General features: G+C 33.4%; 1 protein-coding gene across 1 annotated transcript; it reads right to left on the bottom strand.

Annotated features, from left to right (window-relative positions):
• Window positions 1–11,519: 11,519 nt before the first annotated feature.
• Window positions 11,520–26,774, bottom strand: LOC146886209 (uncharacterized). Its single transcript, XM_085673339.1, has 12 exons — window positions 26,697–26,774; window positions 14,378–14,434; window positions 14,006–14,298; window positions 13,669–13,822; window positions 13,446–13,571; window positions 12,682–13,337; window positions 12,508–12,589; window positions 12,333–12,422; window positions 12,061–12,164; window positions 11,859–11,949; window positions 11,706–11,780; window positions 11,520–11,573 (listed from the first exon to the last, which is right to left on the bottom strand). The coding sequence occupies exons 1-12, from the start codon at window positions 26,772–26,774 to the stop codon at window positions 11,520–11,522; spliced, it is 1,860 nt and encodes a 619-aa protein (XP_085529465.1).
• Between the last annotated feature and the right edge of the window lie 288 nt (window positions 26,775–27,062).

The raw sequence follows: 27,062 nt of genomic DNA, 5'->3' as shown, positions 1-27,062 counted from the left end.
ACGCATAACAGGGCAAAATGTTGCTACTATGGTGTTAATCATTGTTTTTTAAAGCCAAGGTAAAAGAACTACTGCATCATAGTCTTTATTTCTTTTCTGACTTTCAAGGAATATAATATTCTCTTGACAATGGTTCTTTAAAATGTTATCTTATTTTATTGTAGGGTATCAATTTATTATGTAGTCAATTACTTTCGTTTCACATGTTAGAAATGTTATCGAATATGTGAATATTATTTGGCCCTTAGACGTACGGGAATGAAAAATTAATTGTTTCAGGTAAAAAAAAAAATTGTCGCACCATGGTGTCCTATTTCTTCTTTCACTTTTAAGGAAAACTACAGGAATGGAAAATTAACAGTTTCAGGTAAAAAAAAAAAAAATTGTTGCACCATGGTGTCCTATTTCTTCTTCCACTTTTAAGGAAAACAATATTTTCCTGACATTGGTTTCTTCATGTGAAGCAATGAATGGATTGACAAACATTGAAGTGTTTTTGGAACCTAATCTAAGAATCATAAGATTCATGGAAGACATGGACCAAGTTGGTGACCTTTTTCAAAGTGAAAACATAATACTTATTGGTGATGAATCAATTCCTCCCAAGATAATTTCCCAGAGGTTTAAAGTCAATCTATTATATTTTTCTTGACCAACATAGTCCCGATTAATCTTTTACATGACATATAATTCAAATTTTATTATACTACTTTCTGTCATTTTTTATAATGGATCTAGACCATGTCATGAAGAGGTATAGGATGATATAATAATTTGGATAATGATACTCTAACCTGGTTTTTTTTACCTGGTTTTTACCCGCCTACGTGGCAGTCTCACGTGGATAAAAAAAATTGTTTTTGAATAAAAGAAAATGAAGGGAGGAGGTGACGCTTCTGACAGTTTTCTGATGGAACTGCTGGAGAGAGAAAACGTCCTGCGGTGTGCGTGAGGAGCCAACACGCGATCTCGAACTCACTTACCCAAAGTTTTAATTTTTTTCACTCACTGAACGCTTTTCTCTGAGAACGGCCGAACCAGGTCTGAACCCACTCGAAGCGGTGCGGTGCCGTCAGCTTTTTTAAAGTGGAGATATTTTCACTCAACCAGTTGGTAGCGGAAGCAACACCAAAAGAAAAAAGCAGCAGTGGAAGAAGAGGTAGAGTGAGGAGGGTTGGTGCAAAAAATTGAATTCGTCGTCATTTGCACGTTGTTCGTGTGCCTGCTCAAAGGTGGAGGAAGGAACCCCTACAAAAAATCCGAACTTGGCAAGGGAAGTAGCCGTAGATCGAGGTTGACGTCCGCGGTTCGTTTTGAAGGTTGTGTTTTCTTTTCGCTTAAAGCAATCGCGTTCGTGCATGATCTGATTTCATTAAATGAGTTTTATATTGTGAATCTAGGGTTTGGAGGATTATTTTTTCGTGTCCAAAACTGACCGTTGTGTTTTTTTTATCAATGCAGAGCAATCACCCGGGAGGTGGAACGATACATAATTTGTTTCGTCGTTGTTCATTTGTTCGTTGTGGTCCCCTTGCATTCATTTAGGTATATCTGTAGTTGTTTTATTGTTTGTTGGACGTGTGTTGTAATGTTTTGATTTGATACCTTTCATTAGTTTCTTTATTATTTTTTTTACAAGACATGAGTGACGATAGTGGTCCAAGTAAACATAACAATGGTAGTGATGATAGTGAAGGGAGTGAAGGTGGTGATGTGGGAGAGTTCAGTGATAGTACCGAGGTAAGTTGTTCAGATACAGCAATGGTAACAATGTTTACTCATATTGATTTCAAACAATATGTTGTTAATTGTGGTCTTATGTTCTTTTTATTCTGCAGATTATGTTCAGGCATTCTTGTAGGACCACATATTTGTCGTTATTGAATAAGAACTTAAGTGAGGAACAAAAGCTTTGTATTCAAAGAACACCATTCTGGTGGTTCACTTTGTTGATTGATTCTGTTAAGATAAGTAGAAACGTTCTTGGTGTTTTGTGCAAGTTGTGGGTAGAAAGAAAAGGTAGTTTTTTACCTCTATAATTGTGCCATTTAAGTTATTAGATGTTTGTTTAGGCTTATGATTGAGGATTGTCGGAGATGTAGTGGATTTGGATGAAGTCGTTATTGAAAGTGTATGTAGGAACATTTTTAGTGAGATGAAGGTTACTGTTGGGGTCATATATAACTATCTCTTGAACCACTCGAAATGTGTTGTTGTAAATGATTTTTGCAGGTTATACATCCTAATATGCATATCCGAGTTTCTTTTGCCTAATAGAAGTGCAACTGTATTCCCCATACTTTTCAAGATTGTTGATGACTTGAAAAGTTTATGCCAATATAACTAGGGTCGTGTAGTTTACGAGTACCTGGTTGGGAGTTTGTGCAATGCTTCATTGCTTTTGAAGATGGAAAGCCATAGGAAACACTTTCATGTTGTGGGTTGTATTTATTTATTACAGGTAAATTATATTTACTTACATCATGATTACAAAAGCATTGATGAGTAATTATTTATGTCGATTTACATTTGCTTTATGTGTGGACTTTCAGCTTTGGTGTTTTGATCACTTTGTATTTGTGAGAAGAAAGGGTGCACGCATTGGCAATGAATTTCCAAGATTGTTGCGTAGGATGAATATTAAAGTGGGTGACGGTGCTTTAAAGAGTAGTTTGGAGAAGAATGTGGTAATTGATTTGGGTTTGATTTAGTTAGATTTTTGTTTTTTTGTGGATGCACCTCTTTTTAGTTTAAATATTCTTAATTTATTTCACAGATAGTTGCTGATCTTTGTGTGTCAAAGGAAGAACTTCTTCACGCAGTAGTTAGAGAAGCGTATGAATTGTTTGGTCATGATGTTAGTCGAAGTAAGAGGCCAACTGGAGGAGTAGATTTAGGAACAAGGAAGGTTGAAGTTGAGGTTCTAATTGAAAAGCAAGAATGTGAAATAGGTGAACTTCGGCAATGTTTATCCTTTTTAGAAGGAGTTGTTCATGAGAGGAAGACGGAAAGAACCAAGGACTGCAATCCTGTTACTCCTTCTACCAATGTTCACAACGACAGAGGTAAAACATTTGAAGACCAATTTTATAGCCAAGGTGGACTTCAATCACATGAAGCATGGAGCCCATTGCATTCTACTGTTAAGCGCAGTGTTGGTGTCAAAGTCAGACAAGTTAATGTGGACACCCCACATGGAAGTGATGAAGAGTTGTCAAAAAATGTTAGCCGTATAGAGGAACCAAATCCACCACATAGTAATATGTATAACAGAATGAAGCATCATCGGCGGGTACGGATTAAAAGTCGCGCACTACATACCCCGTACACTGGGAATGCCCCTAAAAAATATGGTTTGCAAAATTTTTTGTTGTTGTGAGATACATGAAGCTTTATTTTTTGGTATGATGGGTGAAGGCATTGATGATATCTTGTTTGTCGCGATTGTGAAACTTGACATAGCTATTTTGTACCACAGATGGAAAGAAAGGTTGCTTTTAGGTGCTCGTCTTAAATAAATGATGGTCGAAAAATTGTTATGGTTTGCATAAGAATATTTCTTTTGTTTTGTGTTGCTTTGTGGTTAAATAAATGAGAATTTTGGCAAGCCACTTTAAGTCGTACCAAAAGAATGCTGTAGCAACCCATATATTGTATCTTAAAAATTTTGCGATCCCTTTAACCTCTAATATGACTCTTGGAAGGCATACGAATTGGTACCAAAAGAATGCTGTAAAAACCCATTTATTATATCATAAAAAGGCAGTTACTCCAAAATGGCAACCATGTTCTTGTAATATGTTAGCTTTGTAATTCATTATACTTGGTACAAAGACAGTGAAGTAAAAACAAATATATCGTATCAGAAAAAGTAAGTTCCTTAAAAATTTTGCGATCCCTTTAACCTCTAATATGACTCTTGGGAGGCATACAAATTGGTACCAAAAGAATGCTGTAAAAACCCATTTATTATATCATAAAAAGGCAGTTACTCCAAAATGGCAACCATGTTCCTTGTAATATGTTAGCTTTGGAACTCATTATACTTGGTACAAAGACAGTGAAGTAAAAACAAATATATCGTATCAAAAAAAGTAAGTTCCTTAAAAATTTTGCGATCCCTTTAACCTCTAATATGACTCTTGGGAGGCATACGAATTGGTACCAAAAGAATGCTGTAAAAACCCATTTATTATATCATAAAAAGGCAGTTACTCCAAAATGGCAACCATGTTCCTTGTAATATGTTAGCTTTGGAACTCATTATACTTGGTACAAAGACAGTGAAGTAAAAACAAATATATCGTATCAAAAAAAGTAAGTTCCTTAAAAATTTTGCGATCCCTTTAACCTCTAATATGACTCTTGGGAGGCATACAAATTGGTACCAAAAGAATGCTGTAAAAACCCATTTATTATATCATAAAAAGGCAGTTACTCCAAAATGGCAACCATGTTCCTTGTAATATGTTAGCTTTGGAACTCATTATACTTGGTACAAAGACAGTGAAGTAAAAACAAATATATCGTATCAGAAAAAGTAAGTTCCTTAAAAATTTTGCGATCCCTTTATCCTCTAATGACTTATCTCAGACACATCAATTGGTACCAAAAGAATGATGTAGAAACACATATATTGTATCTTAACACAACAGTTAGTACACTAAACCTGGAACAAACATAATGTAGTAAAAGTACAAATATTATGTCAAACTTTTCGAAGGCACCAGACTTGCTTCAAAATGTGTAATGAAAAATACATATATTGTATACAAAAAAGGCAGTTACTGCTACACCGACTCCCAAAAAGAACTGTTGTGGTATAATGTCATCGACAAACAACGACTTGACAAAGACCTGTTGTTTGGCAATGTCATCATGTTTCCAACTACCCAAAGCTCCCATCCACTCAAAAAATATGCATTGTGATGTACGTTGTTGTCCCTGTGGAATTTGAATACAATCATTATATTGTAGTGCGTTTAAATGGATGTAATTTGGACATTAAAAATTATTTCACTTCCAACAACACCTTTTCAGTCGGCTATATTGCAACTAGTTGTGCCACCGACTTTGCTCTGTACGATCGAATTGAATGAAACATCACCGACTAGTGCCACATTCAAGTCCTGCAAATTGGATTTTAATACTCAATTGTCTGTATGGAAATTGTTTACACCATACTCCACATATAACGAAATCATACCCATTCTATATGACGATGTACATCTGCCATGTCATTCCCCACCTCGTCGTTAAGTGTTGCCTACAAAAAGCCAAATTACATTATTCAAATGCACCGCTAGATTATTGTGATAATAATAGGGGATTAACTTACGGTGTTGTTGGTGTATATTTCAGTCATCTTTACCACCGACTTCTTTTTCTTTGTAATTTTTTCTACTTTTGAGGCCTTCCCTTTCGCTTTACTGCATTTGGGCTGCGGACAAGGGATGCCTGACGTAGTTGCAGATTTCCCATCCCATAATAATTCTTGGAGCACGACGTAGTTGCATCCCAATGGAGTAACATCCACCATTTTGATTGCACAATTCATCTTCGCGCGGAATTCCATTTGTATTTCTGCAAACTTCGAATGTGTGTAGGCTTGCTGATATTGTCGTTCAATAAGGGACTGGGTGGCACATGGGATTGTAGTGTTCAAAGAAGCAAAGTCTGCCTCGCATTCCTTTTCAGCTTTGTGATGTAGCGAATTTTCGTACTGTACTACAAACTGCTGTAACGTTGTCGTTGAATTGATAAATCCATCAAAGAAGGCATTCAGTCCCTCGCTTCGTTGTGTGGTGGACATATCAGCCCAAAAATTTCCTTTCAAATAGCAAGGCACCCACCATTGTCTTTCTTCGTATAGTGTGTCCAACCACTCATTCTTATCCAATTCATGATCATTTATTAATTGTTGCCACCTGGTCTCAAATTGGTGAACACTGACGGACTCGTAAACCAATGTCTTCAACTTGGTTTTGATAGTCTTGTAATGAGTATATCCTTGCAACTTTTCCGGGATCTTTTTCATTATATGCCATAAGCACCACCGGTGACGAGTATTTGGAAAAACAATCTCAATTGCATTTTGCATGGCCCTACACTGATCAGTTAGAATGCCATCAGGTGACTTATATGACATGCAATTATGCCAACAGTTAAAAAGCCACACAAAGGTTTCTGTATCTTCAGCTGACAACAACCCGCATCCTAATAATATAGATTGACCATGGTGATTGACTCCAAAAAATGGTGCAAATGGCATATCATATTTGTTGGTTAGATATGTAGTGTCAAAGGAGACAACATCTCCAAATTCTGCGCATGCTGCCCTACTACGTGCGTCAGCCCAAAATACATTTGATATTTCTATTGTTATCATCAAAGTCAATTTCAAAGTAGAATTCATTGTTCATTTGTCTCATGTGAGAGAAGTGTGCCATCAATGCTTGGCCGTCTCCTTCCTTACCTAGTGCCCTTCTTTGTCGTCCTATATAATTTCTAACATCACGCTCGACAAAAGGAAGGTTCTCAAATCCGCCAACATCACAAACTAGTGATTGGAAGCTTTTGTTAATGCGGACGCCTGCTTCATCATTCATATCCAGTGTTCGCTTGACTTGCATGTTCAATTTTTTGTTGCCACGCATCATTCTTGACTTCATAGGGCTTAGGTCATGATTGTGATGAAGTATGATATTTTTTATGTGCCACTAACCTCCTTTTGTAATTGTTGTTATCCTTGCACCACAGTTCTTGGTTTTTGTTGGTTGGCTTTTCAATTCGGGAGGGATGGTGGACACGTAGTTTCCTTCGCGGCTACAGACCAATTTCACAAAACATAATTCGTTGTCTTGTCCTTTACTTGAACTTCTCACACAGACACCAAATCCACATCTGATGGCGTATTGCTTGTAAAAGTCTTTAACCTTGTCGACTGTTTCAAAAATCATTCCAACCATAGGTACCTCATCTAATTCATCCTCTTGTCGACTGCTTCCGACTGGTCTATTTCGTTGTTCCATAAACTTATTTCTTCAAGTGAAATGGGGTTAAGTATGTCGGATGCCGACATTTCGCTTACTTTGCCCTACATTATTTAAAAAAAAATACAACATTTGCATTTTAGACAACAGAATATTAATATCATCCGATGTCTAAATCCTTGTGGTAGAATAACAAACACATACAGAATATATCGCTTAATCCCTTAATCCCGTAGTGGTCAGAATATATCGCTTAACTAAAATAAATGGTGTGATATCTTGTGATAAATGTTAAACAAGTAAAGTTCCAAACTTATAACCCTGGAAAAGTGGACTAAGACAGTAAAATGCATTTTTAGTGGAGTAGACTAAGATGTTATAAATGAGGACCTTTACCTTTCACCGCCAAGGTCTTTGCGCATTCATTTCGGTTGGTATGAGCTGTAGACACAGATTAACTTCATTGCCGTCGGTGCGCCAGAGTAATGAAGACTTGTGTAATGACGTTTAGGTAGGTGGAAGAAGAAGTAAAAAGGTAAGGGTTCGCATTCAATGTAACAGGGTACATTCGGTTTGCTTCTTCAATACGTTAAATAAGGGCAATTTGGTCCATCAAAAATTTCGTACATTATAACAATTTTTTATTCTCCATAAATAGCAGTGCTCAATTGCAGCTTCATCGTGCTCGTGTGCGCTTAATACAGAGGTATATAAGGAACATTTTATTTCATATGAATATACAGCTGGGTTGATTTGACGACTTAATTTTCTTTTCTTTTCTCGCAGTCAGCGTACAATACGACAAGGGAATATGCAAGCATACGGTGGCGATGGAAGTGGGTACAATGTCGGCAATTCATATCTAGCCGCCATTTTCAAGGACGGGAAAATGAAGGAGTACCATGACGGGGTCCGCTTCGAAGGTTCCATTCCTAGTTTGTTCCGCATCCCATATTCTTGTACGATGCATCTTTTAACTGATCTGGTTATGAAGAGTTTAGACTTCAAATCCGATACGCATGTGAACAAGTTATACTTCAGGCAGCCCATCATGAATGAAAATGGACTTGTCATGTATCGGGCTACTAAATTATCATGTGATGACGATGTCATATACATGGTTAAGTGTAAGCCAGAGTTTCCAATTAACTGTATTATAGAACTTTTTGTAACATTCACACGCTCGCCGACCCAAATACTCGAACTGTTACAAAGAAGTCAGACTTCAACGGATGGAAGGCCAATGTGTATAGAAAGATGTGACTTGTTAATTTATTTTGGAGGAAGGCTTCGCCGAGCCACTGTTCTAGAGTGCCCTTATGGTCATGGGTTAAAGTTTAAATCTCACGCAGTGGTGAGAATGTCCATGCGCCACAACATCACATTCGTTGAGCTTGTTGACAAGTTATCGCATGGAATACGTTGTGGAGATCGAAAACTCATCACAGAAATTAGTTATAGACGAGGAGTTAAAGTTTTAAAGAACAGACTTTACCACGACCTTGTTGAAATCAAGTGCGACACTAATATTACCCAAATGATCCAACGATGGAAAGATGTTCAAAAAATTAGGAGAAAATTAATTACTCCTCCAACTGCCGGTTATATCGAGCTTTTTTTACAAACGAAAGATATCAGGCCACCCACCCCAGAAGAATCGTACGAAGACATCAAGCCATGGTTGTATACCACCCCTTCGGGGGGTTTAGGTATCAAAAGCATGTGGGATTTAAATTGGTGATTGCACAAAACAGACAAATGTTATTGCTTTCTTTGCTTTCGATTCCGCAAATGTATCTCCCTTCATTATTATGGTAAGTCCAAGGAAGTTTGGCAAATATCAGTAAAGACATTGCAGTGTATTTATTACATGGTATTGAAAAACGGAAGTTTGCAATCCAACAGGTTGGTGTAATTGAATGACATTGAATTCGTGTAATTAATTTGTACCAAACCTCGTAACCCTTATGCATTTGTGCGGTAACCGCCGGTGCATATTACACCCTACCATTGAATGCAATGAGGAGTTGGGACTGTTGTAGCGATCCGACTTTCCCTATTTAATGCTGGTCATTTGCGAAAATAACACATATTCACTCACGTTCAGAACACCCTTCACGGCTTGAGCTAGGGTTTGTTGACGTGATCAAACACCAAGATGGCGGCTTCCGCAAGCAACCAACCGAGCAACTTTCTATGGACATTCACCACACTGCACATCGAAAATAGGGTAATTTTCTTCGTGCTTCCCCCTCCCATCACTATCGTGTGGCATATTTTGTGACTTTTTTTGCTTCCATCTTTTTCCCCTTTGAAAAACACCGTGAATGGATGCTGCAGAATTTTGGCTATGTTGATAGGCATTTTGCTGTTGCATATGCCGATGAACTCAGCGACAAATGGATGTTAGTGGACAACAATGGGCAACTACACAAGTTGAGGTACAACCAGGATCCACGTTCGCCGAGACTCACCAAAGGTTGGGCCAAACTCAGGACGACATTCAACATCCAAGGAAACGTACATGTGCAAATTAGATATTTAGGTAGCAACCAATTTGAAATTACCGTCTTCACAAGAAATTACTCTGATCTAAGCATGGAGCGTTACCTGCTTCTTGCGACAACAGAGAACGACAACTACATCCACTGCGTGAAGTTGACGAATGAGCAGGCAACCGGGGATCATTTGGTATGTTGGTCCTAACACTTCAAAGTTGCACTGCATATTTTGAACACACACTGCATATAATTTGGTAATCGTTTTTTTCCAGGATCTAAACGACGATATAACTAGGTTGATCCGTAACAAGAACATTCAGAACCTGATGTTAGTCGGGCTAAAAACTGTTGTTACCTGCAAAATTCTTAATTTAGAAACATCTTACGTGACAAGGATCCTTGATGGTTGGAAGCAATTTTGCATTGACCATGGACTGAAAGAGGGTGATCGAGTGTTGTTTGAGATGGAGATGGCAGGAGATGATGAAGTTGTTGAAGTTTTTGTTAATGACTGCATGTGTGATTTTTATCCATCATACAAGCCAATTGTCATCGACAGTCCTTGAAGTAGTTGTTAGTTGGGTCAACTTTTTTTTGTTATGAACTAATGAAATAGTCGTACCAGATGTCATGTTTTGAGGTTTAGTATGTTTTTTGTGTGTATGAAATAGGTCTTATTTTGGACATCTAACATCATGTATGACGATGAAGGTAGTACAACTAAATAAAACAAAAGGCTTTATTTGCTTGTATATATGGGTATTTACATTCAGTAATCTACTAACTGCGTTTTTATTCACAAATAAGTGCTTAGCGCTGCTAATCTTTTTGGACAACCTTTATTCTAAACTCCGAAGAATAGAACTGTCTTGTTCGCTTTAAATAACTTGATTTCTACATTACGTGAAATGCACACATGAATAACAACTTCATCTTGTGACTTGTACAATAAATGAATCTACTAACTGTGTTTTTCTTCACAGATAAGTGGTTGGCTGTGCTATAGTTTTTGTACAACCAGTTTAAATCGACTTCCGTGTGATGAAGCACCCCGCAAATAGTGTTAATTATTAACTATCACCCATGACGGTATCCTCTCTTTGTTTTGATGTCGTATTGCCACCAACCTTTATTCTGAACTCCGAAGAATAGAACTGTCTTGTTCTCTTCAAATAACTGGATTTCTACATTACGTGAAATGCACACATGAATAACAACTTCATCTTGTGACTTCTACAATAAATGAATCTACTAATTGCGTTTTTCTTCACACATAAGTGTTCGGCTGTGCTAAAGTTTTTGTACAACCAGTTTAAATCGACGTCCGTGTGATGAAACACCCCGCAAATAGTGTGAATTAAAAACTTTCACCCATGACGATATCCTCTCTTTGTTTTGATGTGGTATTGCCACCAACCTTTATTCTGAACTCCGAAGAATAGAACTGGCTTCCTATCTTCAAATAACTGGCTTTTTTACGGTACGTTAAATGCACGTATGAACAGAATGCACGTATGAAAAGAAAGGGTGATCTTAAGTCATGTCATTTGTACAATAACTGAAACTAATAATTGCGTTTTTCATAAAAAATAAGTGGTTGGTTATGCCTAATTATTTGTACAACTAAATTATTTTGCTGTGGTGTACCCATGAACCTGTACTCTTTACTAAATGGAATAAAAGTGGCTGGTCGACTACAAATAACTAACTTTGTACGTCTCGTAAAATGCACATCTGATGTAGCACTTGCTCATATTTTCATGTCAATTTTATAAAAACTAAATACTAAATTTGTTAACTGAGTTTTTCTTCCCAATTAAGTGATTGGTTATGAAATATTTTTTGCACAAACGTACTTCGTTTACAAAACATTTGTAACTCAATAAATCACTTTTTACATGCAACACTTACAAAAAACTAAACGCCTAATTGCGCTTGTATAAATGTTGGTACTGCCATCAAAAAATTTAACAAACCACCATAAACATATATTAACATTGGCATCAAAAAATTTGCCAATTCATCACTATGAAACATCCGCATTAAGCGCCATTTTCCGCTTATATACATCATATTTTTTCTGTACAAGCAAAAGGGAAACCCAAATATAAACAAATTCAGGTGAATTAAAGTTCTTTAACAAAACTTCTCGACAGTAGTTTTTTAACAGTAAAAACTACTGTCTAAGGTAAAAATCATAGTACACAAGTACTTCTTCTCTGTTCTGGTTATCATCATGTAGAATCCATTCACAAATCAAATTTTGCCGTATTTGTTGAAGGTCCTCCTGCAACCAACAAACATGTTTATGTGAAATTTGAAATGAAAATAACATCCATGAATAACCAAATTTATAATTACTTACAGTGGTGTATTCTGGCATGCAATTCCCATTGAATTTGGGACTACCATCCCACAGCTCAATAAATTTTAAAATGATCACTCCACAATCATGCCTAACCAATTGTTAACCATACAATGTAAGGTTTCAGAATAACTGCAGGCAACTAATAGAGGTTAACCCACAAATTAACCTCCTTCAAAAACAAACAAAATTAATTACTCACAGGTTTGGTTGAATGGGGGTCAAAGCATGTCGGATTTCAAACGATGGCTTGTTGTCCTCCTTACAATTTAACAAAAACGAAAGAAACGTTTCCATGTTACGGGCCTGCACACATCCTCACCCATGTCAATCAAATTTATATTAATAATTACAAATGACATACTACAAGTCAAAAAACAGAAAAAACTTTCAATGATCACACTAACCACACTATTGTCGATCCTCGTTCGTTTCTTTCGATTGTGTCCCAGAGAATCAAGCACAAACACGTACCGTATACATTGGATGTAAAACAATCCTTCGCACATGTTGATGCAACTTCCTTTCATTATGCATCAAGAGGTTACATCCAAACATAACTGCCTATATTCACCAAACACACCAAAATTTAATTTTTTCCAATTATTAACATATACCTATCAAATAATATGAATAAATAATAAATTACCATATTGCAAACATAACCCATTGGTCGAAAACCCATACAATCATGTGTGGACAATATTTGACCATTTATCACCGCAACAATCCTTCAACAGATCAAAATTCAAGTTACTAAAACATGTAAAAAACAGGAATTTAATTAAACAAAATATTATTAACTATTGTATTGATGACATACCTATAAGGACAATCTACCCGAGTAACCGTCCGGTAAAGCTTAACCACATCAACACGCCCTCCGATGCCGCAGTTTCCTTGACTGGGCGCAACCCATGGTATAATTGCCAACAATTCAGCACAATGGACATCAGGAACTGGGTTGTCTTTATAAATATTATCAGGCACGTCATGCAAAGTTGGTGACTTTCGATTTCCATCCCCACCAACTTCGGCTTCATTCTCAACTCCACTGTCATCAGAAATATCCACCGTCGTGTTACCTTCATTTGCATGACCTTCATGTTCATGAAGTGCACCAAAATCTTCACCCACATCTTCACCCACTTCATGATCGCTTACGTCTGCATTTTTTTCGGTATTGCAATGTGAAGTTTGGCCCTTATCATCACAAACATTATCCTTTTCAACGGGCTGACTTTCATTCCTACTAAAGACCTCATCCTCCAAAATCTTCAATCTTTTCTTTATCTCCATTATTTCAATCTCATTGCTGTGAAATTTTTTTAACCAAACATCACCCGTATTGGAAACCCCAGGTTCTTCACCACCTTCACTAACCCTATCACCACCTTCACTAACGCCTGTAAGATTTAAAGCAACCCTAACAAGTTCATTACTTTGATCTTCCTCAGTCAAAGCCCAATCGAAAATCAACTGCAATGTAATTTAATTAATAATTAAATGAATTGTTGTTATATAAAAAACTTCACCAACCCAAATAAATCGATAAGGAATGAAAATTAAATAAAAAAACTAAATTACATTCGGTTCAATGAATAGCCTCTCGATGCTTGAAGTCCTTAACTTCAAAGTTGGCCATCGTAAAATTCTGGGGAACACTATGTCCCTATCATCTACTCCCAATCCTAACCTCTCAAAAGCCCAAATCTACAAATAACATATGTAACATCATTATTATCAAAACAATAAACACAATAAATATAAAACAGATCTAAAGATTCAAATAGAATAAAATTCAGCATACCTGCAAAACCACAACTGACCCTGCCAATGTGATGTTGTGGTCATTTTTTTTCTGGCTATGAACCCCATAAGCACGACTTAATGAGTTAACCAAAAAACTGTGCACTGCACTCCCCCAATTGAACTTAACCAAACTATCAATATCATCTAATATTCTAAAAGGCATATTGCAAATAACTTTTGAATTCCTAGGAAAATACAAGACGACAAAGCACAACAATATATATAGACGACAAACATTATCTACATCATCATGCTCGGTTCCTATTACACTCCTAATCATGTTTGTTATACCTTTAATACAAATTCTTTGACCACAAAAGAGTGAACCAACTAACCCACATCCATATGCATCAAATTGTACTTCTTCACCAACAACACATAACCCCAGACTAAAACATACATCAACAACAGATAAAGGTACAAGATGCTTCCATATGTGAAACGATTGTTCACCGTCATCCCATCGCCTAAGTAGCTCAACTAATAGAGGACTGCAGATATCTACAGACCTCTCTAACTTCAGACACCATTTGAAAGGGGTGACTTCAATACGTCTCCGGTGTCCATCAGTCAACACATTGTTTATCTCCACAATGTGCTTTGTGTTCACAAAATTTATCAGCCGGACCTTCCATTAAATTTTAACAATTAAACTAATGCTGAACAATGAAATTGGGATGCACAATATAACAATTAACAGCACTAACCCTGTCTTCTTCATCGAAGTCTGGTTTTTTCCCAACCTTTTCCCCTTTCGAGCCATGCTGAAAAAACAAACTACAAAAAATTAAGTGAATACACACCAATTAAAAAACCAACAACGTTATTCAAAAACAAGCATTACCTTCACTTAAAGAGAAAAACCTACACAGATCATTATTTGGCCTTTCGTCTGGATAAACGGCCGAGGCAACTCTTAAAAAAATTAACTCAACGAACACAAAGTCTTTTATTATCATAATACCCACACGAGCAAAAAATACGTTAATCACAACTTCATCTTCTCATACAATGTAGTAAGAATGTAATGCAGGAACGTCGAGGGTTTGGGCGTAAAGAAAACACAACCTTAATAACGAACCGCCGACGTCCTGATTCTACCGCTTCCTCCCTTCCCAAGTTCGGATTTTTTTAGGGGTTCCTTCTTCCACCAACGAACACGCGCACGAACAAAACAACAAAGGTATGCGAATCAAATTTGGAAACCCAAGCCTCCTCGTTAACCCGCTTCTTCTGCTGCACAAGTTCCTTTCCTTCTCTTTCTGCTAACAACTTCGCATTTTGTACAACATTTTCCGTCGGTTGGTTGAGTGAAAATATCTCCACTTTAAAAAAGCCGACGGCACCGCACCGCTTCGAGTGGGTTCAGACCTGGTTCGGGCGTTCTCAGAGAAAAACGTTTAGTGAGGGGTGAGTGAAAAAAATTAAAACTTTGGGTAAGTGAGTTCGAGATCGCGTGTTGGCTCCTCACGCGCACTGCAGGACGTTTTCTCTCTCCAGCAGTTCCATAAGAAAACTGTCAGAAGCGTCACCTCCTCCCTTCATTTTCTTTTATTCAAAAATAATTTTTTTATCCACGTGAGACTGCCACGTAGACGGGTAAAAACCAGGTAAAAGAAACCAGGTTAGAGTATCATTATCCTAATAATTTCTCAATATTTGAATTTCATTCTAGAGATCTAAGTATTGCACATTCTGTTTTACTTGCAAGTGTGGCTAATTTGTTTATTGGAGTCATCGATCACAGTTTGATTCGAATTGTCATTGATAGTTCTCTACTCTTAAATTATATTAGTACAAATTAACATTAGGTGTATGTTTTATGCATAAAAAAGTAAGATATGAACAAATCTAGAGATGAAAAATTAAAAAAAAAGCTTCGAGGGTTCTTAATAATATAATAATATGTTATAATTTATAATAATATTCAATTGCATAATAACATATTAGCACTAATATAGTAATATTAATTAAAATATGGCTTAAAATAATAAATAAATAATTCAATAATGACATTGTTATAAACTAAGAATAAATAACTATTGTATTTAATGTAATTGTATTTTCAACTAAAATCAATTATTAAGTTATTTATACTATTTACAATTTTTTATTTCAAAGCAAAGTTTATAAATAAAATTATATTTTTCGTTTCCCAGTTTGCATGTTCATTGTAGATCATATTTTTAAATAGGTTCTTTTTTACTATTCTCTTCCTAAGCTTTTGGAAGTTTGTGTAAAGGGTGATATGGTAAATTATTCTATTACTTTTTCAGAGTTGTAGGCCGACTTTTAAAATTTTAATTCATCAAAAATTAAATATTTTTTCATGTTTTTGAACAATTGTCACATATTTTCAACTTTCAGAAAAACTTAAACATTAATTTAAAAAATAATTTTGACAAAACATTGTTTACAGGGAAAAACATTAGTGACAAAATATTTATCTAAAGAATGGATTAAGTTACTTCTGATTCATGTTTGTCGTTTAAATTTCAAAGAAGACAATTTTCAATATCACAATGTTTTGCATTGACAATCAACAAAAGTGAAGGTCAGTTTCTTTCTAGAATTAGATTTTATCTTCCACAGTATTCGCACATGAACAACTATATGTTGTCATTTCTAGGGTAAAAACAAAGAAATCACTCAAAATACTTGTTTTAGATGAAGATGGAAAAATGAGCAACACAACTAAAAATGTTGTCTACAAAAAAAAATCAAAAGTCTTTAACAAAGACGAAACTATAAGTATGTCACTCCTTATTTATCATTCTTTTTCAAACTTATTACATTATTCAATGATATATCTATTATCTGAAATTAACTACAATGATCATACATGCAGATCTTAGTAATGATGTTGATTCTCTTATTCGAATTACACATTACAAATAATGAACTTCAATTTCATTACAAATGATGATATGCAAAGTTTATCATATATTTTTAAAGAGTTATTTCTTTTACAATATATTCTGAATTTATTACGTACAATACATATAAATATAATTGTATAACATTCATCGATAATCACTTTTATTATTTTTATTATTAGTTAATTTATTTTTTAATAATGTTTAAAACTTAGATTAATTTAAAACCAATGAAAATGTATTAAAATAAAACCCATGGGTTGCTCGGGTAGAAAGACCAGTAATAAGACAATGGTAGAATTTAGTCCCTAAACTTTGACCCAAAATAAGTATGTTTTTAGTCCCTGAACTTTGACCCAAAATTAGAATTCGTCCATGTCCGAAACTTTAATAGATTTTGGTCCTTAAACTTTAAAAATGAATGAATATAGTCCTTTTAACTCAATTACGTTAACTTTTTCTGAAGTGTCGAACATATTTCTCAGTAGATATTGAACTAAGAATGTGTCAAACAGTATAAAAAACTCCAATACTAATATGAAAAGCATTTGACACATCAAAAAAAGTTAACACAATTAGGTTAAAAGGACTATATTCATTCATTTTTAAAGTTTAGGGACCAAATGTATCGAAGTTTCAGACATGGACGAATTCCAATTTTGAGTCAAAGTTTGGAGACTTAAAACATACTTAACCCAAGAAAAGGGGAATCTTACGAGGTTCGCATTTGTTCTTACTTCTTTCTCATATACTAAAATGCTTGTAAAAATCAAAGTATTCCCATTGGTCTAAACTAATTTTACTATATTTAACAAAATTATCTCTAAAAGGCCCTTTATTTAATTGAAATTTTTACTTCCAATGACTCTCTTGACTATATGGAATATTAGTGTATATGTGATATGTTGATTTCAATTATCTATTATTTTATTATTGACTATATGGAATACCACTGTATAAATGTCTATTGTTGATAAGAAATTTTTTTTAAAAAAAGAAGAAGAATGAATGAAAAGTGTGATGAATAGTTTACTTGTGCTTTTTTAGTAGTATTGAAGGATACTTGTAGTTACCTTAGCATTAAAAATAAATTTGTTATCGAGCGTAGAAATTTCAATTTCTTGCTACTGCATATATCATTTGATTATGCTAATGCAGACTACAATTTAGCTTAGAAAAAATTAATACAAATACATTTTATTTAAAATCTTTGGTTTTGTTATTTTTTGGATGAAAATATGGTTGGGTTGTCCCTCATCTTAAAGATGTAGCTTTATCTTTGGACAAGTTGCGGGAAGGCTATGTTGTCTAATCACTACAGTATTCCTCTAATGCTAGCATGGTTTTTGTACTTAAAACCCTTTAATGAATGTCATAAACATTATGATGATGGGATGGTATAGTATACTGTTTCTAAATCGGTTACTTGTCTAGAAGAGGATACTTTTTAAAACACTCTTTTGAGTGCATTCTATTAAGGGTTGAGATTAATTACAAATTTGTTTGTTCCATTTATATAGTGATTAGAATTCATTTGTTTTTAGTTTTCATCTAATAAATTTGAACCAATAATATAATTTTTATCTATTAGGAGTGTGATTAGTATTATATTTCATATAAACTTTATATTGTATTTTATGTAAATTTCACATTGAATGAAATTTGTTGTCTGGATGTTTTGAATAATTATTTACAGGTTTTGTATGCAATAGGAAGCACAAATGAATTTCTCATAAAAGAAATAAAAAATTAATTTTTATATTGGTTAAAGTCACAAGGGGTATAAAAGGTGGAACTTTTTATACTGGTTATGGAACCAATATAGAAAGTTGAAACTTTCTATACTGCCTATATCTATATCGATTCCACAACTGGTATAAAACGCCTTTTTTAACCGATATAAAAAGGCTTTTCTACACTAGTGAATATTGTATGATATACTATTTTTGGTATATAATTTCTCGTCCTATCTATGATTGCAACTTTTTTATAATAATTTTGAATTTTACTTTACCCTGAATATTGCTTGCTCCAATGTGTCAAAATGTTTTTCTCTTTTCTGGAAGAAGATGTAGAAACTTGCAGTTTTAATTAGGGATGACAATTCAGGGTTGGCCGTAGGCCCGAAAAAAAAACTATGGGGCAGGTTGGAATGCTAACCTTGTTGGCTCGCATAGGCTCGCCTTGTAACACTCCAATTTTGGGATGTTGTGAAAAGTTAGAAAATTATTGCGTTTAGTGGAAAAGGGTTATCATTGAAAATGTACTAATAAAAAAACTTTTAATTTGATTTAAATTATATAGTTCAAAACGTCAATTTGTCTAAAAATTCAAATAACAATTGTGAACAAAAGAAAATTACATATTTTTTAGTATCTGATTTAAAACAACTAAATAAATTATCGAAACTCCCGAGTTCATCCCAGCCTCTCGTCAATTTACTCCATGCCAAAATTATCTGCAATATCATCTGCTCCCGTATAACACACTCGTTATACGATCATCCTACAAACAACAAACACACAAACAAACAAATAGGGGTAAGCTAATCATAAACAATGATATATAAAAAAATTTCGTAAATAAAATATGACAAATAATACTCAACATCTCATTAAAGTAACATTTAAGCATTAAGATCACAATCAAACCTTATTTTGAAAGAGTCTTCACTAGGTCTCTAGGTACGAAAAACCTCACGCAACACTTAATTCCAACATGAGTCTTCAAGTAAGGCAAAACACTCCCAACATGCAACATATGAGGATTACATATTGCTAACAAAATACACATCATCACATTATGCATGGAAAATAAAGTTCCATAATAAAAACCAAATTCACATTCCACACGTAATTCACATAAGCAACTAACCGAACAAATGGTCGTCAAATCAAACGAAGTCACACTATCACCATTCCATCAACTAGAAAGAACATGAAGATAACTAACTAGAACAAAACAACATTCCTCATCATTCTATACACATGCATATGCTTCTAATCTTCACTCATTATTCAACGAAAGATAAAAGAAACACAAAAACAAAAGAAGTAAGGTCAAACTTCAAACAAAACCAGAAAGCATAATCAGCTTCCCCTACCTAGATTCCAGTTTACTTTTCCATTGTCCACTCTACAACTCTCGATCTTCATTCACCACCGTTCCTCTCTTGTCTTTCTCCTTCTCTCCTTTTATCCCTTTAAGTTCTTCTGAAAACTAGAGGTTTTTTATTTTCTTTATGCCACCATCCCAAACTCTCCTCTCAAAACCCTAATATTTAAAACTAGTTTTATCTCTTATTATTCTTAGCCTTTTCTGTTAATATTCTAAAATTAAATATAAAATCTTGATTGTGTTTTATCATTCAAATATATATATATATATATATATATATATATATATATATATATATATATATATATATATATATATATGTATGTATGTATATAAAGAGATTCCCTCTTTTGTGTTCACATTTCAAAATACCAATTTTATCCTTTAAAATATAATTATTTATTAAATTTTTGAAAATTGACCATTACTTTTACAATTAAATAATTATTCCACAAATCATACTTCAATACATAATTAATTTAAATAACTCAACAATTTTAATCAAACCATTAATTATTTTTTTCATGTGCTTCTCTTTATTCTATTTTTTTCCCTGGGTCTTACAAGCCTCGCACAGGGTCGCAGCCCGCACGGGCTTACGATGGGGCGGGGCGGGTTGGCCTGATAGTCCGTTAACAAAATTAAAAAAATGAAGGCCTTAGTAGAGTGGTAGGTTAGGTGAGGTGCGTGAGTGAGTGGTCAATTCTTTCTTTCCCTTTCCTTCACGAAACTCAACACAAAGAATGATGTGGTCAAGGGCATCAGTGTGCCTCCCTGAAATAGAAAGAGATAGTAGTGCCTCTCAGTAACTCCGATAACTCTTTCCAACCATCAAAGCAAGCAGCGACGACTCCTCCACCATCGAAGCCAGCGACGCCTGCTCTACCATCCAAGCTAACGGTGCACGACCCTCGAACAATGGCAGTGACCCCTCTTCAAGGTAAATTGTATATTTACTCAATAGGGTTTCTTGAATGTTGTTATTAATGTTGATAAAAAAGACAAGAGAGACTGAATTATTCATTATGTTGGAATTTCTTGTGCTGAGATTCACATAAGACCATGATTTGAATGAAAACTAGTCAAATAAAAAAGTGAGAAATAATGAAACGGTGTCTGGCTTTGGACTGAAAGATGCTGCAAAAGTGTTGAGTGTAAGTAGTTGACACTACTATTTGGTAAAAGTGGACCATTTCTTACACCACACATTTTGAATCTCTTTCTTTCAAGCATGTGAACGGGCGATGCTAAGAGTATAAACGCGGGCCAGCCCACGGGCTACGGACCAGGTAGTGGGGCGGGTCATAAAAATGAACCCGATCTTCACTTGCGGGGCGGGCCAACCCGATCCGCACTTTGCGGACAAAAATGCTGGGCGGGCCAAAACAGGCCAAACTCCCTTTACATCCCTAGTCTTAATCTTAATTTTATAGTTTTACTCGCATTTTTGAATTACGCAATGAAGAATAGGAGGAAGTATATTTTATGACATTTTTCCTTTTATGTCCCATCTATAGATCTTCTTCTTTTTGCATGATTTTTGGAGCACTGGTGTTCTACCGGTGTTCTAGAAGTCATTGAATTCTTGTGTAAAATTCTCCTCTAAGTGCTTTCCAAGCAAGATAAAAATGGGAAATAATCTTAATAGTAGCATAGGAGGAAACAAACACTACTACCTTTTCTTTCCTGTTATTAGTAATATTTCCTTTGTTACATTTACTAAAACTATCACTATAAATCAATTTTATGAAATATAATAACATTTTACTAAATGAATGTCGGTGTAACTGATATTAATAATAGTATCGTAACATTTTTTTAAATAAATGTCACTGTAAGTAATACTAATAGTAATATCGTAACATTTTTAAATAAATGTCACTATAAATAAAATTAACTTATGGTATAATATCATTTTAATAAAATGTTACTAAACATTAAATACTTTTTTAAATTTATTATTTATTTTTAACAATATTATTAAATTATTTTTAGAATTTGATCAAACAAAGTAATTGATTAAAGCAAATAAGAATATTTTTTCTTCTTTATGGACGCGGATGCCTTTTGCTCCCTCAAATGGTTTTTATCCTTTTGGTTATCTGGTACTTATTGATTTTATATATTCATGATATTTTGATTTCACTAGGTAATTTGAAGGATTAGTCTACCATTTAAGTGTTTGAATATGATTTATATATTTATGATGTAATTGAAAATGATATATAAAATGGATTTTGTATTTTTGCATTTTTTTTGTTTGAAATCAAATGAATTTTTCTTATTTATTGCGTGTTTCAATGGTGAAGTTGAAGGCTAGGGAGGTGGTGGAAGCGAGAGTCCGATGGTTTTTGTTTCCGGTGTGTGTGTCAGAGGAGAGGGATTTGTGTACCGATCTTGTTTTCTACTAAATTTAGTTAGAGCTAGAAACTTCAGTCTTATGCATGTATTTGGGGATTTAGATTTGTGAAGCTCCAAACAACATTCTTCACGCATTAATTGTCCTTCACAAGGACAAATTTTTCTTAAGTTTCTTCTCTGGTCCGAGTGGAAAGGATTAAATGATTACTACTAACAGTTGCTTTTTATTTCATTTTGACTCTGATAAATCAGAAACAACTATTACAAAATGGCAAGATCTAGGATGATGGTTGCTAAGGTATTTTTTAATATTAGAAGCCATAATTTTTATTCTACTTTCACTAAGGAATATCTGTTTATGTACTTTGCGTCAATATTTGGGCTTACATTAGTCTTGTTTGAACCATTTTCATTGCCTAAAAGATTGTGTACTTAATATAATTTTAGGTTAAAATACTTTTTTGTCCTTTGTAAATCTGAGTTCAAGAAAGACGAAAATGAAGATGTACAATGTTCCGTTAATGATTTAAACGACATTATAGAAAAGGGCCAAATAAAACACGAATTGCGAAAATGAGGACAATTTTAAACATTCGGTAAAATTGAGGACCATTTTAAACATTTTGTCCAAATGAGGACCATCCGTAACAAACACTATGAAAATGAGGATCAAAAAGGTATTTAAGCCATTTTTAGTCTACTTTCACAAAGGAATATCTGTTTATGTACTTTGCATCAATATTTGGGCTTACATTAGTCTTGTTTGAACCATTTTCATTGCCTAAAAGATTGTGTACTTAATATAATTTTAGGTTAAAATACTTTTTTTTTAATTTTTGTCAAGTTTTGTCATATTAATCATAATTTTGTTTTTGTGATCAAATAGGTCTTAATTTTCGTCAATTTTTTCAATTAGGTCTTTTTTGTTAACACCATTAAAATCATTAACGACCATGAACAGTGACGGCCATGTATCACTTCGTGATTTTTTTAAATTTTTAAAATTTTCCTTTTTTTATTTTTTTAAATGTCCACGTGTCAATCCAACATCGTGCCACGTGTCAGAGTCAATGTTTTATATTCAATTTGGTCCTTATATTCATGATTTTTGTTCAATTTAGTCTTAATTTTTGTTAACATGAACCAATTTTGTCCCTCTCCAAATTGAAACCAAATTTAATTTTTATATTAAAATTCACATTTTAAGAAAAATATTTTTATATAATATATTAAAATTCACATCATTATAATTTTTATATAAAAATTAAATTTGGTCTCATCTTCGATAGGGACAAAATTGAACAATTTTAACCAAATTAGGATTAAATTGAACAAAAATAACAAATATAGATACTAAATTGAATATAAAACATTGACTCTAACATGGGGCATACTGCTGGATTGACATGTGGACATTTAAAAAAATAAAAAAAAATAAAAAAACCACGAAGTGACACATGACAGTTACTATTCATGGTCGTTAATAATTTAAACCGTGTTAGCAAAAAAAAAGACCTAATTGAACAAAATTGACGAAAATTAAGACCTATTTGAACACAAAAACAAAATCAAGATTGATTTGACAAAACTTGACAAACATTGGGACAAAAAAGGTATTTTAACCTATAATTTTATTATGACTATAAAGATGTATCTGAAAGAGATGAAAGACTATATCTATACAATATTTTGGTTTCCATATGTTTATTAAAATTCACATTTTAAGAAAAATATTTTTATATAATATATTAAAATTCACATCATTATAATTTTTATATAAAAATTAAATTTGGTCTCATCTTCGATAGGGACAAAATTGAACAATTTTAACCAAATTAGGATTAAATTGAACCAAAATAACAAATATAGATACTAAATTGAATATAAAACATTGACTCTAACACGGGGCATACTGCTGGATTGACATGTGGACATTTAAAAAAATTAAAAAAATAAAAAAACCACGAAGTGACACATGACAGTTACTATTCATGGTCGTTAATGATTTAAACCGTGTTAGCAAAAAAAAGACCTAATTGAACAAAATTGACGAAAATTAAGACCTATTTGAACACAAAAACAAAATCAAGATTGATTTGACAAAACTTGACAAACATTGGGACAAAAAAGGTATTTTAACCTATAATTTTATTATGACTATAAAGATGTATCTGAAAGAGATGAAAGACTATATCTATACAATATTTTGGTTTCCATATGTTTATTAAAATTCACATTTTAAGAAAAATATTTTTATATAATATATTAAAATTCACATCATTATAATTTTTATATAAAAATTAAATTTGGTCTCATCTTCGATAGGGACAAAATTGAACAATTTTAACCAAATTAGGATTAAATTGAACCAAAATAACAAATATAGATACTAAATTGAATATAAAACATTGACTCTAACACGGGGCATACTGCTGGATTGACATGTGGACATTTAAAAAAATTAAAAAAATAAAAAAACCACGAAGTGACACATGACAGTTACTATTCATGGTCGTTAATGATTTAAACCGTGTTAGCAAAAAAAAGACCTAATTGAACAAAATTGACGAAAATTAAGACCTATTTGAACACAAAAACAAAATCAAGATTGATTTGACAAAACTTGACAAACATTGGGACAAAAAAGGTATTTTAACCTATAATTTTATTATGACTATAAAGATGTATCTGAAAGAGATGAAAGACTATATCTATACAATATTTTGGTTTCCATATGTTTATGTCAGTGACGGAACTTGGACAAAAAATTTAGGGGTGCCAAATTAGATTTTTTATATATAAATTTTTTTAGTTAAAAAAAAGTTTCATTTCCTCTACTTAAAACAAGCACATATAATAGTAGAATTCAAAAAAATGTGATTATCACTCGCTATTATATCAAGATACCAAACCACGAATACCATTTTATATAAGTCTTTCGTACCTCATCAATTTGATTTGGTGGGTATTGTCAAATGTAGGGACGCTTTTCTCGGATCACGTTCTAATGAATTTTTAAATTCATTATATGTAACTCTAAGAATTTTAGAGATTTGTTTTTCATTTGTCTTGAATTCTTGGTTCTCATTAAATTTCTTAAGTTTAGTTAAGTTTAGTTAACATAGATGCATTGTTTCTCATCTTTATCACAAATGAATTTTTAAATTCATTATATGTAACTCTAGGAATTTTAGAGTTTTCATTTGTCTTGAATTCTTGGTTCTCATTAAATTTCTTAAGTTTAGTTAACATAGATGCATTGTTTCTCATCTTTATCACAAACTTTTCTCTTTTAAAAAAAAAATCAATTCTTTTACTATTTATCGTAATCTTTCTAATATAAATTTATTATCTCTCACTTATTTAGAAAAAGATAAAATTTATATTCACAAATCACAATTATCACATTTACATTGCAAAACATAACAAAACTCATATCACTTTTCTTAAGTAAGCAACACTGTATAAATTTAAAACTTAAAAAATTTATCATCAGTAGCGGAAAACACAACATTTCTAAATTTCATAATTAAGGGTTATACTAATTTGGGAAAAATTATAATTAGAATTCATACCAATTTCATAGAATCCCTAAAATCATAATTATGATTTATACTAATTTGGGAGAAATATCTTAAGAAGAATCATAAATCTAACCTACATAAATCATAATAAGATACTAACCTTGATATGTGAGAGATCATGTGAGAATGTATATTTAAATCTCAATCTATGTGTTCTCAAATCGCTGTTTCCAATCTATTTCTTTATATTTCTTTTTTCTCACATACTTTCATGATATCTTACATGGTGGAATATGATCTTATAATCATAAAAAAAAAACTCTAATATCTTTTATAAATTAATGTATCCATTAAATTTTTTATTTTATCTTTGTTTTATTTTTTATTATTATTTTCCATAATATAAACTTAATATAAATAATATTAAAATATAATTTTAAAAAATATATAAATATATAAAAAAATAAATTCTATTGCTCCCCTGTCACTTACAAGTTCCGCCCCTGGTTAATGTGTCTTAATAGGCCTTTTAAGTCATCATTTCGGGTTTAAGTCTATTTTACAACAGACTTAGATTCAACATACTTAAATTTTAACTCTTCACCAATTTGCATTGGTTATGATGACTTGTCAAATATATAGCTACACTCTTTGGGCAACTTTGGAGATTAGAACCCCTGCGATCAGAGAAGAAAGCAACGTGGCGAAGAGAGATAGAGTGGTTTCTTTCTGTTAGTGATCATATAGCTGAATTCACACCTAATTGGCAGACATTTCCGGTGGAAGCAAGCTTGAGGTACAACTATACAAATAGCTTTATTTTGTGCACCCATGCAGTTGTTTGGTGTACTTTTTAACTATGAAGATGTACTTATTATCCCAAAGAACCTTATCATAACTCTTATTTGTCTTTTAAGGTCAAGAGACGCAGATAAATGTTGTGCACTGGTAACTTATCATGTGCCTCTTGCTAAATTGTTTTAAAATTGTCATGAATGCTGATAGTATTTTACAAGTTTTTTTTGACTCCCTTTCTATAGTATTATGACCATAACATGAGCACTAAGATGTACACATTTCTTCTTCTTCCCATTTCTAAATTTCTTTTTTCTTCTTGAAGATTCAAGAGGAGCGTGAACAAGACACACCAGAAGCACCCCTCTCACCACTTCCATCCTCTCGTATGCCCATTCCTCTGTGTCGTGCAACAAGTGCAGACCACACATCCACTCCAGTTAACCACAATGCCTCAAACACAAACAATTTTCACAAGTTCATTCTTTTGTTAATGTTTTCACCACTGAAGTAGAACAAGTTGATTTCAAGCTTAGCCTAGCCCACATGTCGCCGTCACGAGCCAACGACAATGCTCTGCACGACTGCACCGAGCAGATCTCAGACCTTGGATTAGCTCCAGCAAAGCCCACACGAGCTGTAACATCTACGCTTCGAGTCCCAACACCGTCGTTGCCAACTACACTGATTTGTATCAGTGAATTTGTGGAAATATTTAT

Source organism: Vigna unguiculata, chromosome 5 (genome assembly GCF_037176805.1).
Source record: "Vigna unguiculata cultivar grain cowpea cultivar isolate G323 ecotype 2 chromosome 5, ASM3717680v1, whole genome shotgun sequence".
Taxonomy (NCBI): Eukaryota; Viridiplantae; Streptophyta; class Magnoliopsida; order Fabales; family Fabaceae; genus Vigna; species Vigna unguiculata.
The sequence above is the reverse complement of the archived record's forward strand: the minus strand, read 5'-3'. Positions and strand labels throughout refer to the sequence as shown.